The sequence below is a fragment of the Xenia sp. Carnegie-2017 genome, unplaced genomic scaffold, assembly GCF_021976095.1.
Source record: "Xenia sp. Carnegie-2017 unplaced genomic scaffold, XeniaSp_v1 HiC_scaffold_24, whole genome shotgun sequence".
Taxonomy (NCBI): Eukaryota; Metazoa; Cnidaria; class Anthozoa; order Malacalcyonacea; family Xeniidae; genus Xenia; species Xenia sp. Carnegie-2017.
The window spans coordinates 2,009,907-2,029,389 of NW_025813487.1; the positions used below are offsets into that span (position 1 = coordinate 2,009,907).

The following is a 19,483-nucleotide window of genomic DNA, read 5'->3' on the forward strand; positions in this document are numbered from 1 at the left end:
TCTAATATCGCCATTTTTTTAATTCTGTTCGGATAGAAAAATAAAAATTTTACTTACCTTGTGGTGTCTGATGTAAAATCAACGCAGTTTCCGTACCTTTCTGTAATCACAGGATTGTTGCCGCAGGAGTGAGAGAAAGATGAAGCATGTTATTTTTGCAGTGAATAACCAAAAGACAGTTCACTACAAAAATATAATTTACCATCTTTGTTGCCCCATCAAATGGTCTTTTTCGAAAAGCAGCAAGGATGCCTTAACAGCCATAAAGATGGCAAGACTAATAAAACGAATGTTCAAAGGTGGTCTTCTTCCAACAACAGCAAAGATGTTTATCCAACAATCGTAAAGATTGCAAGATTAATAAAAGCAATGTTCAAAGGCGGTCTTCTTCCAACAGAAGCAAAGATGTTTATCCAATAATCGTAAAGTTGGCAAGATTAATAAAAGCAATGTTCAAAGGTGATCTTCTTCCAACAGCGACAAAGATGTTTATCCAACAACCGTAAAGATGGCAAGATTAATAAAAGCAATGTTCAAAGGTGGTCCTCTAAAAACAAAGTAACAAAATGATTTTTGGTGGATGGGATTTTTTGATCTACCAAATAAGAAGATGGCATCACAGAACAACGAAAGATATGGACATAGTCAATTGCACTCCCATCAACAAAATCTCTTGGATATATTGTACAATTGAACATTTTAACCAACGAATCCCTTACATATTTAATGATTGTGATGCTTGGCGGCGATAAGCACGTCCATTCCTATCTCTAAATAGTGGCTGTTCAAGAACAGCCTCATGAACTAAAGGCCCAAATTTGGCATGCTGTGTTATGCATGATATGTTCTCAATGCTGCCATCGAATGTCATTTTCTGCAAAGCTGGTCCTATTTCCTTACAGCATCTGTACTCTAATGCGCCTTCTAACAAATCGATATGACAGCATTGACAATTACACCTGAAACGTAGGAGCATTGTGGTTAATAAAGTAACTTTATGATTATTACTAACAGGAGAAAACAACAACTTACCATTCACCGAGTGGAACTACGCCATCACTTCGTTGTTCTATTGTCGCAGGAGAATTCCATCGGGATTAACTGGAGTATGCACTTCATCACCATCTCGACATCATCATTAAATGCTCGACATAACCCACGGATTCCGAGTTCGAATTAGATACTCATTCAGACATCGAATTCGACTTATCTGAGCACTGATTTGAGACCATACTTTCCGGAAAACTTGTTTTTTAATATTTTATTGAAAATATTGTCATTATTTGTTTTTAAAACAAGAAAAACGACAACAAAATCACGTCCTATAATATAATATTATACTGACGGAAACAGACGTGTTCAACTATCTACGTCACAGGTATCAATATGGCGTCGTAAAAAATTCGCAAATAGTACCCGACTTTGGAGGCAAAATTAAGGAACTTATATTTATCTGTTTAAGTCCAGCGACATGTCATAGTTCTTCAAATAATCCAAATTTTCAATTAAGCTCATAAAAAAGGGGGAATAAAATTCGTAATATAAGCACTTTAAATACTTTAACACTTCTGAAATTGACGTCACGATAAAAAATTTTTTATTTTTATTGGCTCGAGGTGCATATGACCTTTCATACATATAATAATTAATCCTCTTTGAACAAAATTTTTACGCCCGTTTCAAACATCGAACTTTATATTTGTAAACTAAAATAAGGCCCTGTTTACTGTATAGCATTGCTATCGTTGCAGGTTATATTTTCTATGTATTAAAAGTCAGTGATATCGTTAAGTGCAAAAAACACAATTAAATTCACTAAAATCAATCAACTTAATAAATATTTACTCCAAACTGTTACCTCTTGAAACCAAATGAAGATATCTTGATGAGCAAATCTGGTATATATTGTAAACGCAGCCAAAGCCTTAAATTTTGTCAAATGAAGCCTCAATGTAACATGATCATGCAATTAAGAAATAAAAGATGTTTCATGTTTATGCACAGGCTTATGCAAACCGAGGAGAACTTTGGGACAACTCAAAATCAGATCAGTGCAAGCAGGAGACCGAAGGTTGAGAGCTGCACCTGCTTGAGAGGTTGCCCTAACTTTATTACTCTGTCCTTAGTTATCTCTTCCTTTTTGTAAAGTAAGAAAAACTTAAAAACTTAAGATTTTAAAATTTTAATTAGAGAAGAACTTGTAAACACATTTGTCATTAATTTATGTCAGTATTTTACTGTATATAATCTACTTATATTTAAATTAACTGTCACTGTATCACATTACTACCATATATGTTGTATCATATACATAATATTGTCACTAATACTGAAGATGACATCACGAGATGTTGAAACATGTTTATATTGAAAAACTCCAATGTTTAGCTTAGTCATCAAAAAACAACAAAACGTACGCTATACTTACCTATCTTTCATAAGATGACCCAAACTTAGAAACTAAAAAATCTGTTACATTAAAGTGTTTTAAGCACATGCTTCTTCAAAATTATCAGTAAAGCGTTTATTGTTGAGTACAATTGTTACAAGTTAGAACTATAGCTGTATATTGTACGTTGTATTACCATCAACATTATAATTATAAATTTTATTCTAAAAAATGAAAAAAGAAAGCGAAGTTTATCATTCTTCAATATTTTAATCAAAAAACTTTTACTCAAAAAAATTTAACTCCTTAATTCAAATGAACTTGTGTCAAAATAGTAAAAGTTTATTTATTAATTTTCATCAAAGTTATTGACATGACGTCATGATGTTTTTACATACGGGAATTGTTGACAGTATATAACATTTTCTGTCTTAAAGGTCATATGTACATAATAAATGTACAAAAATGATCTCTCATATTTTTCAAATAATGACCATAAAACCCAATGACATGACATGACATCGTGATAGTGTTTTATAAATGTGAATTTTTAACATCATACAAAACTTGTTTCCACGATATTAACATGCGTAAGGTAAACTTTATTTACAGTTTTTGAAAGAATGTTCAAAGAAAGTCACTCTATAATTTAAAGAAAATAATCTTCATGTACAACAACACCATATTGTCAAATGACTCACAATGAATGAGTTGTCGACATTCTTTCATTTCTATGTAGTGAACGTTTAATATACAATAAAAATAACCAAATTATCTGACCTTACATTTGTATTAAAAAGTAAACCATGAACATAAAGTTCGTTCAGAGATCAAAGGTTTTTCACTTTTGGTAATTTTCACATGTAAAACAAGCGACCATCCTTACGACAATCAACATCTTCGTGTGATATTCTCAACTTCATCACAACTTTGACAATGTTACAGTGTTGAATTCTCCAAATATAAATTTGAAAGTTGACGGAAATCATAGGATGAAATAATCTTTACTTGACATAACAAAAAACTAATCTCTCTCTCAGTCCGTGATATTTTTACATAATTAAAAACTGACAGTTTTTCCACGGTTAAAACAAAGGATATGGACAATTTTTTCTGCAATATTTTAGAGTTCGTTGTTGATACCATAAATAACTGTCCTTTTGTGATATAAAAAACTTTTTATGTTTGTTTTAAGTGATATGTAATGTTAGTAAATACAATAGGTTAATATAACTACAAATGTTGAATTAGTGGATTTGCTCAGGTACATTAAGTTTTAAAAAGTGAATTCCGCATCCACCATTTGATACTAAAGTTAAATTTCGTGTGTTGTAATTTTAAACACAGGTCCAAATCCGTCAAATTCAGCATATATTTCACCACTCCACTAAAAAAGGGTTGAGTTAGTGGCTTCATTCAGGAACATTGAGTTTTAAAAATTTAATTCCGTATCCACCATTTGTTACTAAAGCTAAAGTTCCTGTGTTGTAATGCATAGTTATATTAAATACAGACCCTAATGAGTAAAATGTAGCGCATCTTTTTCCACTGTTTAAATCTACAGCAAACAATGTGCCAAAAGATTCGCCAATGAAATATGATTTATGTACGAATGTGCATGACCATAAAAATCCATCGATACTCTGCCAAATCGTACTCACGTCATTGTTTTTATGCACATTAATTACAAAAATGCCAGTTCTCAGTATCAAATTGTCGTCTTCAAAAGAGAATGCAATGACCGCTTGGTTACTATCACTTATAGAGCAACTGACTTCAAGACAAGTTAAAATTATCTGTTCTCGAACAAATTTTTCAATAAAAGACGTTACGGGTATTTTTTCAGTGTGCCAAGGTTTCAAGTAAAGTTCATTGTTGTTATTTCCCCATTTCCATAATGTGTATTCTGTTTTGTTTACAGCTAAAATAACAGAATTATCAGGTAGTACAGCTGCTGCTTTAAATTTTGAACTATGGACAGGAAGTCTTTCGTTGTACTGTATCTCACCCTTGGCAATTCTAACAACTTGAACAAAATCTTGTTCGTCAATACAAACTAAGACATCAGCAAATGTTAAGATTTTCTTAGGTTTAAATCCAATGTTAACATGCTTTGCTTGAGTAGAATCTACAAAATTTTCAGACGAAGCTGATATCTTCGTAAGATGATCAGAACCATCCCATATCCACAGTAAACCATCTGACCACCAACATCCTAAAGCATTCTTCAGTTGCATTGGTACAGTTTGAATAATAGAGCAACGTTCAATGCTCCAAATATGAATGTTGACGTTGTCACCAACAGCGAAAGCAGCAAAAAAAGATCCATCCGGTGAAAAACAACAACATTTAATTTTGAATTCCTCAAAAATAAATGAAGGTTTCAAAAGATGATCAGTTTTGAAAATATTCAGCTTGGAAAAATACGCCACAACGTAAAATTCCTTAAACGAGATGGGATGGACTTTGTTACGATTCCTATAAATACATGAACACTTAACACTTGGTAAACAAAACTCGATTTTTCCTTGATCGTTGTATTTTGTCAACTGAGTGATATTAGAAAACTTTCCATTCTGGCTTGTATGATAAAAAATACAATCACGATAATGGTGTGTTATCATTAAATGTAAGGGTAGTGAATAATTCTTCTCACTTGAAACAATATCCATTGCCTTTGGGAATTGAAAAACATACGAATTCTCGCCAAACACGTCAACAAAGAACTCTGAATATTTATCGGTGCATTGTAGTTCTTGGTAATCAACAACGCAGCGTCGATCAATTCTTTGCAAAGTTAATGAATTCCATGCAGTGAACACATCTTTAGATAAATATCCATCATATTCTGCTGTAATAAACAAACCAGAATCTGAGAAATAGCAACGATTAACGACATCATATGACTGTAAACATAATAATAAACGTCCATTGTTAACATCCCACAACTTTACTTCAGTAGATCCATCACTAGTTACCAGTCTACTTCCGGTAGGTGAAAAGGAGCAATAACAGATGTTTCCACGTAGAAAACCAAAGTTCAATAATGTTGGATAGTCAACGATGTCATACTGGGATAAAAATGTGTCTACATCATCCCACTTTTCCAACCTTGAATCATCGAGTGCAGTGCCTAGAGTGCATCGTTGTTGGAATTCAGGAAGCTCAAAAATAGATATTTGACCATTTTCATATCCTAAAGCAAGAAGTTCTTCATTGGACGACACACAAAGAGATGTAACGTTAGAACGTAAGGAGACAGTCAAATGATGATGGTTTGTTAAATATGTTGAGTCTAAATCCTCAAACCAAACAAACTTTCCTTGTTTTAATAAATCCCTTGCCAATAATCTTTTTTTGTTACTGCCATCAATTCTGTTTACAATAATTTGTAAATAACTACAGCTATCATGAAAACTATATGAGTTACATCTCCTTGTCATAAACAAATGAAATAGTTGTTCTTCAAGTACATCTTTTTTCAAGAAAGTTTGTAGTTTCTTAATGATTTCAAACAATTCAAACCTAATGGTATACATGTCAATGTCTTCCACAACCATTAACCTTGCACAAACCACTTTGACATCTACTGCCCAGCTAACGTCGACATTTTCGCCATATTCTGTCATATGGTGGACTCCATTCTTTAAAGCGTATTTAATCATAGTAGTGTTCATCTGATCTTCAAAAATGTTCATCGACTTGATATGTTTAAACTCTTTCTCACAAGCATGCCATAATAACTTATGACCATTTTTTGGATTAACTGTAAAATCATGCTGTTCGTAACCATCTGATTTCAACCAATCAATTAGAGATTTGTGATACACGGTTAAACAATCATCGTAAACTGGCAAAATTTGAGATAACAGTGCAATGATTTTACTGCGGACTTCTAACTTGATGTCACCAGAAATACCAAAATAGCTAAACAGGAAAGTTAATGGTAAAAACTCCTTACAGGCAGCCAACAATTCAAGAAATTGCATGAAAGAAGTTTCTGAGATGACAGAATTTCTGGGACTTTCCGTCGTTAACAATTCTTTTACTCTTTTGAATTGCTTTGTGTAAACACCGCTTAACCCACTAGGGACCAATTGTCTAATGTTTTCGTAAGTAAGCTCAGTATTTTTTTCTTTCAAGCTCAGTTGTGCGTAATACGCATAAAGAAATGATCCCTCACATTTTTCAACTAATGACGATAGAACGTAGCGATCTCTATGCACACGATCATTCAATTGATCTCCCAAAAATAGGCCCTTCAATTTTTTAACTATTGACAAGGAAGCACCATCACTATTTTTTTCGAAAAGAAGACTCAACTCCTGTCTCAAATACTTGTGCAGGTCTTCTTCCTTGTTTTCATCAGGAGGATGAGTTGTAATTTCCACAGGATTCATGTCTTTCAACTCCGTTTGAACAGAAAGTTCTGGACGACTGGTGATGAAGATTTTAATCCATTTAGGCAGTCGGTCAAACTCTTCTGCAATCAATTCCAACAATTCACTTTTGCCATCAACTTCGCTTTCATCTAAGGCATCAACAACCAAAAGCATTGGTTTATGATCTTTTAATGAATGCAATGGATTATTTAATAAAACAAGGAATTTATCGGTGATCGATTTTTTGGAATTGTTTCTCTGTAATTCTTCATGCAGCTTGCTTTTAAAATTTGATATTGTATCACACATGCTACTAGCCAATGATTCTATCAATACTTGAGGATTTCTATAATCTGATATATTATATCTGCAGAAATGAGAAGCTGCAAGTTTCTTCTTATCAGAATATCGTCGACACAACTCAGCAGCAAACACACTTTTACCAACACCTGGACCGGCAATCAAAATCATGACATTAGAAGCATCTTCACTTCTATCGTTAAACCAAGTGTCGAGTTTTTCAAATAACCATTGTCTAGTGCCTTCAAGGTATTTCTTGTTAAGATCATTTATAAGACCATTAAAATTACACTTTCCAAGCTTCTGAAGATCTGAGCATATTTTGTCTTGATTCATTTCTCTCACTCTGGTTACATCATCCTTTTTTGCCATGCTTTCTTTAATTTCTTCAAATTTATTTTTCATATCTTCAAAATTTTTTTTTAATTCTTCTACATTTTCGTTGATTTTCTCAGCAACCTTCATTAACTGTCGCTCTTCTTCATACCATTTTTTTAGCATTTCAATATGATTTGCCTCATCAGGACTGAGTGGAGCTTTCTTTAATTCAGTTATTTCAGTTTGTTGAATACCCAGACCGACCAATGCTTTTGAAATTTCCTGCCACAAGTACTCAAACTTACTGTCATCTACACTAAATGTAGTTATGTGACCGTACACTTTGTTTCGATAAATCTTTATTCTTGCTATATTTGCTGAGATTGAAGTATCTGAAGAGGAAGGAAGATTATTCCATCCACCAGATGGTTCCGTGAAGCCACAAATGTTACGTAACAAGACAGTCAATAATGAAATATCAAAGTTTTCAATGTCAGGTGAGCCAGTTGACGGGTAAAGAAGGTTCCATTGCTCTTTGCTGATGACTTTGAATTTTAGTGACGTCAAATTACTCTTTGTATAGGGATCATTAAGTTTATCTTTTAAGTTTGATGATTGAAGATTTATATAGATATGCAATGTTGTTTTTAAGGCTTGGGTTCCTTTATTGATTAAAAGTTTACTTAAACGAAATCCGTTTGTCTCAAACTTCAGTTTTTGAGGTGGTGAAGCCATTTTTCAAGCTAGAAATGAAGAACGAATTTGTTCAAAAAGCATCAATTTGCAATGTACAAAATGAGCACAAAAGTTAAAAGGATAAATAAAAAATAGTACTACAAGTCATTTATAAAAACTTATGTGCTTCATTTTTTCTCTCGATGAAAATTGTGTTAACTGCCTAGTGACATGACCCAGTAATTGATCTTACATTAAGGCGTAAAAATAGTAGACTTGATACAATGAAAAAACAATTAAAATGATAATATTTTCGCCTACTTAGTTTAGCGGATGCCCGAAGCACTTGTGACCGCGGGCTCGTTTTTTTTGGGATTATAGGGTAGTGTTTGGGTCACCGTCCAAGGTGTCCGCTAAACTGCAGAAGTCCCCATACAAAGACAGTCAGTGGAATATCGATTTAATTCATATAAATAAAACAGTTAGACACGTTGGAAAACAAAACAAGTATCTTGATTTCAGTTTCTCAATGTACATGCTAAATCAAAGTTCATCTAAGAATAAATTACGTGCAAAATGAATGATGATGAAATATGCACGTTATCTGGCGTTCATTTTGACCACTTGAACATAATCTTTACTTTACATTTATACATTGTACTGTTTACTTAAGTTTAGTTATATTTGAAAAGAAATGTCACATTATGACGTGGCATTTGTGAATGTCAAGCGCATCACTTACTCAGAATTATTTATTATCAGATCTTTTCTGCGTGTAAAAGCCGCAATTTTTATGGTGGATAATTTGAAACAAAAAATGAAACCTACATTCCAGTCGTGGTTTCAATAATAGCTTTAAAAATCACTTATGGAATTATTCAAACGATTTTCATTAAGAATGGAAATAAACGTTGATTCTATTAGCATCTACCGCAGAGATTCCGCGAGAGATACTACGCATGCGCACATTGGTCATTCTCTACCTTGCTCACCGCCATTACAGATGGCGTGTTTGGTCATATACGAATAATCCATAAAATAATTTGCCATCCCGTCTTGTAGAACGACAAAAAAGTTGTAGAAAACAATACAGGACAAAACATCTACATAACCACTGAGTTTGCGCGGCAAACTCTTTTTCTGTGGTTAGATAATCTAGTCAACAACAAATGGCACAAGTCAGCGAAGCAATTGAGCAAGCAGACGACTTGACGCTCTTGCGTAACCATCCTAATCCGACGCTTTCGTTCTTATTAGGAGACGTGAATGTAGATGATGAACCGTAACAGAAACAGTCTCGTCTACAAGGCAAAAAGAGCAAATCTGGGGGGCGGGGCGGGTATAAACACCCTGCTAAAGCCAAAAACAACAATCTCCTAGAAGAAGGAAATGACGGGAGAACCACTTTGGACGACCTTAACAGGAAAGTCGATCAACTTACTGTCTTGATGAATACTTTTGCTAATGTCGTAAAAGAGCTCAAGCAGGCTTATGATGCCGCACGCCAAATGAACGATGGTGATGTTATATCTGAAGGTGAAACAGATGACGAACACACTACCAACGGGGCTGCTGCTGTAGTTGCAGATACAGCTCCAGCTCTAGCAAACCAAAGCGATGCTTTGGTAGATGAACTGATTCACGAAGTGACTGAGATTGAACCGACAGACCAACCATTGCCAACTAAAATTTCTAAAATCCTGACAAGCATTTTGTCCTCTGGGCTAAACGAACAAACATTATCAAAACGGAAGAAAGGGGTAAAACGCCACGAAAACTGTGACCCGTTAAGAGTTACAAAGGTGAACCCAGAAATTTTGGACATTGCTAGGAAATCCAAACGTAGCATGGATGCACGTCTACAAAAATTACAAGAAGCCTTAATAAAGGGACTCATTCCGATTTCCCGAATTGCGGGATCAATTAGTACCTCTCTTGGAACAAAGCCTACAACACCTGCACCGACACCAGAGGTTATCTGGGATCGGCTGTCCCCATCTATAGTGCTTCTCGCTTCAGCTAATCGTGATCTGAGCATGTGCCGCAGGGACTTGTTCAAAGTTGAACTTGATGAAAATTACAAGGCAAATTTTAGTAACAAAGAACCTGTTGCTGCAGAACTGTTTGGTGATGATTTAAAGGAACGCCTGAAAAGAGTAAAAGAAAGCAAAAAGGCTGCACAGCAACTGACAAGCCAAAAACGGAAACGCAACGATCAAAGGTCGACCAGCTCGTATAACTCCAATGTACCTTTTTTATTCCAACGTCGTGGCGATCATTTGCAAAGGCGACCCAAACGACGCAACTATTATCAAAACTAACCCAAGAGGAAAGTCGAGACAGGGGAAAAACACTAAAAAAAGCAGTGACTCCTACTCTCGACCTTGTAAGTTCTAGTCAACGTGGGTGTAGTACTTCTACCATATCTGGAGGAGACAATGATTGTAGTATAATTGCAGGCCGGATACAACAATTTATTTGGAAGTGAAGGGAGCTAACTCACGATCATTCCATTTTATCAGCTGTAAGCGGATACAAGATTGATTTTCTTATAGACCCAGTCCAGCTGAAACAACCCCACTTTATAAAAATGTCTCCTTCGGAAGTTCAAAATGTCGATCGTCAAGTTACAAAATTTCTAGAGAAAGGTATCATTGTTACAAGAATGCATGAACAGGGCGAGTTTATCTCTAATATCTTTCTTAGAGCAAAGAAAGATGGATCTTTTAGAATGATGTTAAACCTAAAAGAGCTCAACACATTTGTAACATATCACCACTTTAAAATGGAATCTATCCATACTTGTACTCAGCTCATGCGACCTGGGTGCTACATAGCATCCGATGACCTTAGAGATGCCTATTACTCAATACCAATACACATAGAGCATCAAAAATACTTAAAATTTATGTGGAGAGGTAATCTGCATCAATTCACATGCCTTGCTTAAGGATTATCTTCCGCTCCACGCTTATTTACAAAGATATTCAAGCCTGTATATTCTAAGCTGAGGGTGCTTAGGCACATTTCTAGCGGATACATTGATGACTCTTTTTCAATGGGCTACTCCTATTCAGAATGCGAGCAAAACGTACATGACACTACAATTTTTTCAGAAGTTAGGATTCCTACCTCATAAAGATAAATCTGTAACTGAACCCACACAGATTTCACAACATTTAGGGTTTTTATTAAATTCAATAGATATGACTATCTCTATATCAATAGAGAAACACAACAAATTATGCGAGGTTGCCAGGGGGGTGCTGAAGTCTGACTCTCCAGGCATACGGGAAGTGGTCAAGCTAATTGGTATGATGGTAGCTTGTTTCCAAGGCGTTGAATATGGCCCACTGTGTTATCGTGATCTTGATAGGAACAAACCAACAGCCCTTAAGTCTAACAGGGGTAACTTTGATTCGACATTGAAACTCTCTCCTTCGGCGATGGAGGACGTATCTTGGTGGATTAATAATGCATATGAGTCATAAAAAGATCTGAATCATGGCCAGATTGACCACGTATTGTGTACGGACGCCTCTGCCAAGGGATGGAGCACATGTATTAGCAAACAGTCCACCGGAGGCGAATGGTCAATCGCCGAAAAAGATTCCAACATAAACTGCCTGTAGCTCAAAGCAATACTGTTCGGGCTACAATCTCTCTGTAGAGATCTAGCCCACACCCACATTAAAATAATGACCGATAATACCACGGCCCTTGCATATATTAACCACATGGGGGGCTGCCACTCTCACCTATGCAATAAAATTGCAAGGGAAATATGGGCGCGGGGCAGAATCAGGGACATATCGTTAACTGTCAGCTATATCCCTGGGAAACTTAATGAGGTGGGTGACAAAGCTTCCAGAACATTTGATGATTCCAAAGAATGGAAGTTTGATGCTGAATTATTTCCTGAAGTAACAGCATATTTTTGGACCCCAGAAGTTGAAATGTTTGCTTCTAGACTAAACTATCAACTTAAACCCTATGTCTCGTGGCACCCAGATCCACTGGCGTGGGCTATTGACGCTTTTTGCATTGATTGGAGTAAATTGTTTCTTTATGCTTTTCCACCCTTTAGTGTTATATCACAAGTTTTACAAAAAGTAGAAATGGCCCAGGAACAGACAATTCTCATCTTACCGGATTGGCCAACTCAATCCTGGTATCCGATGCTGGCACGATTAATGATTCACCGACCTTTTCTCCTACCCCAAAACAAAAGCAACGTGAGCTTACCATCAAATCAAGCAAAAGAACATCCACTGAAAGGGAGACTGAGACTGATAGCTTTTTTCTTATCCGGAGATCACTCTCAAGTAAGGCCATTTCACCACAGGCTCAAGCAACAATACTTAATTCCTGGCGGCGAGGAACACAAAAACAATATCAGGTGTACCTTAACATGTGGCAACTCTATGCTAATAAACGGAATGCCAATCCCCTTCATCCAACTTTACAGGTAGTTCTAGACTTTTTACAGCATCTATTTGATGAAGGGATGAGTTACAGTTGCATAAACACTGCTCGAATATGTTATCTTCATTCGTTATTACTGAAGGGAATTCTACGATTGGTACACATTATATGGTTCAGAGATTTATGAAGGGAGTGTTTAATTCTAGACCAGCACTACCAAGATATCAAGAGACCTGGGACACCTTTATTGTATTAGAGTATTTAAAGACACATCCCGCAGTAGAAGACTTAACCCTACAACAGCTAGCTCATAAGTTGGTAATGCACTGTGCATTAGTCACAGGGCATCGTGCCCAATCACTCCACCTCATGAACTTCTTAACTGTAAAGAAGGAAGAGGACTCATACATCTTCTATATCGACCAACTTGTCAAACAGTATGGACCAACACGCATTCAATCTTAGAGCAAAATACTTTAAATTCATATTTGTTACTATTTCTGGGTATGTTTGACACATCTCCAATTAAAATAAGTTTATAACTTAATGTCGTATTTGCGTGTAGGCATGAAGTGTGTCCACATGACTTTCAAATCTCGTGGGATCTCTGCGGTAGATGCTAATAGAATAAGGAAATAGTACGAGACTTACCTGAAGTTGAAGTTCGATTGGGATTCTATTAGCATCTACAGAGCAGAGTTTACACCATTGAGTTCTATAAGACCTGGAGGGGAAACGTCAACAAAATTACTATAAATTATCAGCGCGCGGCCGCGTGGTCAAAAAAATGGCGGATTTTGGTTGTCAAAGTCAGCGGAAAGACGCGGGCTCATAAAATAAAATTTTTTTCGCTCACCCGGATTTGACAACCACAATTGCGATTATATAAAATATCAATGCCAAGCACAAAAACTTTTAGAAATTTTATTTTTAAAACATGCTGCAAACTTGTTTGGTATACGGATGCTGAAGTAATGCCAGAAAAGGAAACATTTCATGACACCGGTAAGCAACGTAAGATTGTTTACCATTTAAAGTGTTCAGTATTTTGTTTTAAGTCAATACTTGAAGTGTGATGGTATATATTTTGTGAATGTTTTTACTCCTAAGTTATAATTTAAGTTATGTTCATCCAGTCTTATTTTTTCTTTACTTAGTCGCTTGTTAGACGAGGCAAAGCAATCAATTCTTATCGCGATATGCATGTCTTAAAACTCTTGTTTCAACTGACTTTACCTCCAAGAAATGGAGGTTTTTTTCATGATATTTTTCTGAAAACATGAAGCAAATATTAAGAATATATTCAATACAGCTATTAATAGAGCTGTATTGAAATCAAATTCAGTGCAGGATTAATTAATGAACTCTTTGGTACATGTCGTACATTAAAAAATACCTGTCTTAAACAGCTAGCCTGAACAATTTGATAGATTATGGACAATCATGATGATGGTGTGTAAAGGTTTGCTTTATGCTAACAGTTTTAAATGCCATCGGGTGTTTCTGTAAATGAATTGTTTGTTCTAGTAAACAGGTTAGTACATCAAAACCAAGATAAAAACTACTTTGTCCAATAATGTGCCAAATTAGGCTCCTACCTTGAAATTTTTGTCAAGAAAAGCTTATGATGACAAGCATGAAACATTAAATATAGTACTGCATCATCTGACAAAATCTATACGTTTTTCAATTCCAGGTGATTAAAAATTCACATAAGATGCATTGGTTGCAATGAAGTTGAATGTGGAAGAAGCAAAAATTGATGGCGAAGAACTTTTTATGTCTTATGAAGAAATACGATGTTATTTAAAATAAGAATAGCAATCCTGTAAAAGAACATCTGTCTTCAACATGAGACTTTTCCAATTATGTATAGTTTCTTTGTACAAAATACTATTTTACATAAACTTGATTTTTAAGTCATTCACTGATATTTTTACCAAAAGACAAAAAGAAAAATTCAAAGGCACAATATAAAATTCAAAAGTTTGTCAAGTTGTTTGAACCTAAAAAAATAGTATAGGTAACTGCAATTGGTAAGGACACAAGAGAAAAGTAGTTCAAGAAGGTTAGCATTTTTGAGAATTAATACGTTCTTCTTGACATACATTACACAAGGCCATAATATTATGAATAATGACTGTACAATAACAATTATACAACATGCTAAATATCTTCACCTACATTATAATTATTTAAACAGGTTTGCCTTCATGCAGCAATAAGAAAAGTTTTACATCAGAGAAGCCAATGCACTTTAATTTAAGAAATTTTATTTTCAATGGGAAATTAATGTAGTTCTGTTCAGTAGTAGATCCATGGTTGTCAATGACAATCCAGTTTCTAATATCTTGGCTCAAAACAGAACTAGCAACCTGATTATAGAATTTCTGAATTTTGTTCTTTTGCTCTCCCAGTTTAAGATATTTTCTTCATAAGTTCTCAGTAGATTTATCAGAATATCATAATACCTTATAAGACACCCAGAATCAATCCTACCAAAAAAAAAAAAAAAATACATACCTACTTATATATTTCCAGTCGACTTAAGTCGTAGGGGTAAGCTAACTTTTTCTAACTCCTTTTTGGACATTTTAACTAAGATTTACCCAGCTATTTAAAAAAGACAGTTGCACCAAGATGTTCATAAACAGTCAAAAACACAAGTATTGCTCATGGGATTATGCATTAAAGCTTAACGACACATTGACAGTGTAAAGAATGCCGTTTGATATTTATTTCTGATATAGCTAAGCATTACTTGAAAAAATATACGTTATTTTACAGTAGATTTACCTCATTTAAATGTGTGTGTCTATTTCACAAAAACCTGAAGCATTTTTTCAATATTTTATGCTTACGGTATCGTGGTTGTTTTCGCTGGTTGTCATAAAAATAAGCAGTCATAGAGTTCCGGATTCGGGAGGGAGCGAATATTAAAAATTTTTCTCAAAGTGGAAGTTTTGACAACCAAAATCCGCCATTGCCGCCATGTTTTTGACCACGGGGTCCAGGCCCCTTTGCCCCTCCAGGTCTTTTAGAGCTCAATCGTTTACACGCCCACCCATCATGTTACGGCCTCCCTGCATATCGTTCATATGCACATTTAGGCGGTTCATGTGGCCACTATCTTTGAAATATGACCAATGTGCGCATGCGTACTATGTCTCCTGTAATCTCTGCTCTGTAGATGCTAATAGAATCCCAATCGAACTTCAACTTCAGGTAAGTCTCGTTCAATTTCCTAATTTGTTTATAGTCATACTTCATACTACGCAATGCTTCGGTATAAATATTGTTAAGTTAGAAATGTAAATACAAAATCTCGGTTAACTTACGTAAAATTACCTTTGTTTTAGAAATAAGACTTCATATATGACGATCATGTGGAAAAAATTATGCTTGTTTTAGTTCTTTACATGTCACACACCTAACAAAAGATAAGAAATTTAATATAAAAAACGCGACTACATACATATTAGTTTAAAATGGCGATCATAATTCATACATTAATGAAACATCAACTTTTTATCCATATGAGTTTTACATAAACACATTTAAATAACAAACAAAGATGAAGAGTGACTCAGGATCTCCTTCAGCAAACAGTATTGCTCTATAACTAAGTATACATCACTGACTAAAAATAATTGTTATAGAAATAAAAATAAAGTAAATGGTTTGAACCCGGGAGTATCGTTACATGTTTGTAAATGATAATCGTCCAGGTTGGTACAGTCCTGAGAAGGAGTCAGGATCTCCTTCAACAAACAGTGTTATAAAACATTAATGACATCTATGTAGAACATTCTAGTTATATAACTAAGTATACATCACTGACTAAAAACAATTGTTATAGAAATACAAATACATAAATAAGAACCTCATGCAGAGTACATAATAACATTGAGATTAGTCAAACTCCAAAGGACTACTGCTAAATCTTATAAAATTTCCCAAGTTTTAACTCAGGAATAGAGAATCACCTATCTAAGACAGGATTTGAATGTCAATTATTACGACACGATTTTCAAAACTGTGAATGGATTTTTCCCTTCATTAATCAAAAATTCCATACATGGATATTCTTGCATAAGTCAGTTCTTATTATAAAAACCTTTGTTATTGAATAAACCATTGTAAATTATAAATACATGGCAAACATCAACTGCACGCAATTATAATTACTTATGATCAACAAAGACACTGTAGATACAACAGTAAACGATGCAATAAAAGTAAACCTTAAAACTGTTAAACAAACTTGATCAAAAGTATAATTTTAAAAGCTCACTTTATTGAATGAATGAACATTTTACAAAACTAGATTCGGTCGCGTTCTTCCTCTGTGTGTAAATACATACTTCCTGTGTTTAACATTTGCTTATTTTTCAAGTTTTCTTTTAAAACAAATGGTTTGTTGTATACAACTATCTACATTTTGCTAGACACACAGAGATTAGTCAAAAGTGGCGTCAGCAAAGAAGGGAGGTGACGCATGATTGGACATGTGCCCCTCCCTACATAAATTTTTACAGATCCACCTTTTCCCACAGACATGTAACGTTTATACAGAAAAATTCAGAGTCCTACATATAGAAAATATTCTCATGTTATTCTGCCTCCTCCATATTTTTGAACAGGTTTTACTGTCTTTTCCCATGCAGCTTATTGTCCATAGTTAGAAAGTTGGTGTATCAACTTAAATATGTATTCTCTTGAATTTTCAGTCATACATTATCGAGATAGTTCAGTAGCAAATTGGTTATGTAAAGGTAGTAATATAGTTTCAGAATCTCGCTTTACTTTCGACAAATTACCTACGTTTAAGTAATAAGACTTCATATATGATGACTGTGTAGACAAAATTATGCCTGCTGTTGTTCTTTACACGTCACATATCTTACCAAAATGAGAGATTATTATAAAGCACGCAAACACATACATATCAGTTTAAAAATGATGATCATAATTCATACCTTATTGTAACATCAATCTTTTATCCATGTAAGTTTTGTTACATAAACACTTTTAAATAGCAAACGAAGATGAAGAGTGAGTCAGGACCTCCTTCAACAAACAGTATATCAATGATGTCTATGTAGAATATTCTAGTTATATAACTAAGTATACATCACTGACTAAAAACAATTGGTATAGAATGAAAAATACATAAATAAGAACCTCATGCAGAGTGCATAATAACATTGAGATTAGTCAAATTCTAAAGGACTACTCCTAAATCTTATAGAGTTTCACAAGTTTTAACTCAGGAATAGAGAATCACCTATCTAAGACAGGATTTGAATGCCAATGATTAAGACACGATTTTCGAAACTGTGGATTTTTTCCCTTCATTAATCAAAAATTCCATACATGTATATTCTCGCATAAGTCGTTCATATTATAAAAAACCTTTGTTATTGAATAAACCATTGTAAATTATAAATACAAGGCAAACATCAACTGCACGCAATTATAATTACTTATGATCAATAAAAAACACTGTAGATACAACAGTAAAGGTTGCAATGAAAGTAAACTATAAGACTGCTAAATAAACAAGTTCAAATTATTATTTTAAAAGCTCACTGTGTTATATGAATCCAGGGGCGGATCTAGAGTATGTCAAATCCGTCGCGCGACTGATGTTTGAAATTCAAAAATTACCTATTCATATTAATTAAAAATCATTAATTATTCTTACTTTATTATCGCATTTACTTCGTGATAAAAATCCAGCTTTATTTATTATTGAAATCTAATGACTAATCCAATGAATATCTCGTTGGTAACCAGATCAGTTGAATTTTAATTGACCTGGAATAACCGACTGATAAGCGGGGTGGCTTGACTGGTTCGACTGATAAAGGAGTGTATGAACGCCAAAAACGCATATTTCATTGGTCAATAGCCAGATCAGTGGACGATCTGGAATAATCTCCACCGATAAGCGGGGCGGCCGGACCTATAAGGGAGTCCACTTGCTATCGTGTAATTGGTTCGTTTAAATTTTTGTCTTACTGTGATTGGTTTGACCGATTTCGACTGATAGCCAACTGAACTAACATAGTCAAGCTCACTGTCTGAATTGAATGTTTGATCGTTTCATAGTAATTTTCTAAACCATGATAGAAACCAGGGGCGGATCCAGCTTCTGGGCTGACCGTGGCCCTGTGACGTAGCGAGCTAGGGAGGTCTGGGGGCATCCTCCCCGAGAAAATTTTGAAATCTAGACTCTCGGAAAAGCGAATTCCGGCATTTTTAATGTAGAATATAACAATATTTTAGTTATAATCTCATCTAAAAAAAATTCTAATATCGCCATTTTTTTAATTCTGTTCGGATAGAAGAATAAAAATTTTACTTACCTTGTGGTGTCTGATGTAAAATCAACGCAGTTTCCGTACCTTTCTGTAATCACAGGATTGTTGCCGCAGGAGTGAGAGAAAGATGAAGCATGTTATTTTTGCAGTGAATAACCAAAAGACAGTTCACTACAAAAATATAATTCACCATCTTTGTTGCCCCATCAAATGGTCTTTTTCGAAAAGCAGCAAGGATGCCTTAACAGCCATAAAGATGGCAAGACTAATAAAAGCAATGTTCAAAGGTGGTCTTCTTCCAACAACAGCAAAGACGTTTATCCAACAATCGTAAAGATTGCAAGATTAATAAAAGCAATGTTCAAAGGTGGTCTTCTTCCAACAGCGGCAAAGATGTTTATCCAATAATCGTAAAGAGTGAAAGATTAATAAAAGCAATGTTCAAAGGTAGTCTTCTTCCAACAACAGCAAAGATGTTTATCCAACAATCGTAAAGATTGCAAGATTAATAAAAGCAATGTTCAAAGGTAGTCTTCTTCCAACAGCAGCAAAGACGTTTATCCAACAATCGTAAAGATTGCAAGATTAATAAAAGCAATGTTCAAAGGTGGTCATCTTCCAGCAACAGCAAAGACGTTTATCCAACAATCGTAAAGATTGCTTTTTAT

At 34.7% G+C, this 19,483-nt stretch overlaps 3 protein-coding genes across 14 annotated transcripts in view; 1 reads left to right on the forward strand and 2 right to left on the reverse strand.

Annotated features, from left to right (window-relative positions):
- Positions 1-19,483, reverse strand: part of LOC124451505 (brefeldin A-inhibited guanine nucleotide-exchange protein 2-like) — an 87,799-nt gene that overhangs the window by 34,059 nt on the left and 34,257 nt on the right. The window lies entirely within an intron of this gene.
- LOC124451265 lies at positions 4,747-17,506 on the reverse strand (the record flags this gene model as incomplete). Its single annotated transcript, XM_047001887.1, has 3 exons — positions 17,469-17,506; positions 15,838-15,919; positions 4,747-8,132 (listed from the first exon to the last, which is right to left on the reverse strand). A coding segment is annotated over exon 3 (3,378 nt), but the record flags the coding sequence as incomplete, so codon positions are not given.
- LOC124451266 lies at positions 9,513-10,385 on the forward strand. The gene has a single exon (XM_047001888.1). It carries the CDS (start codon positions 9,513-9,515, stop codon positions 10,383-10,385), a length of 873 nt encoding a protein of 290 aa, XP_046857844.1.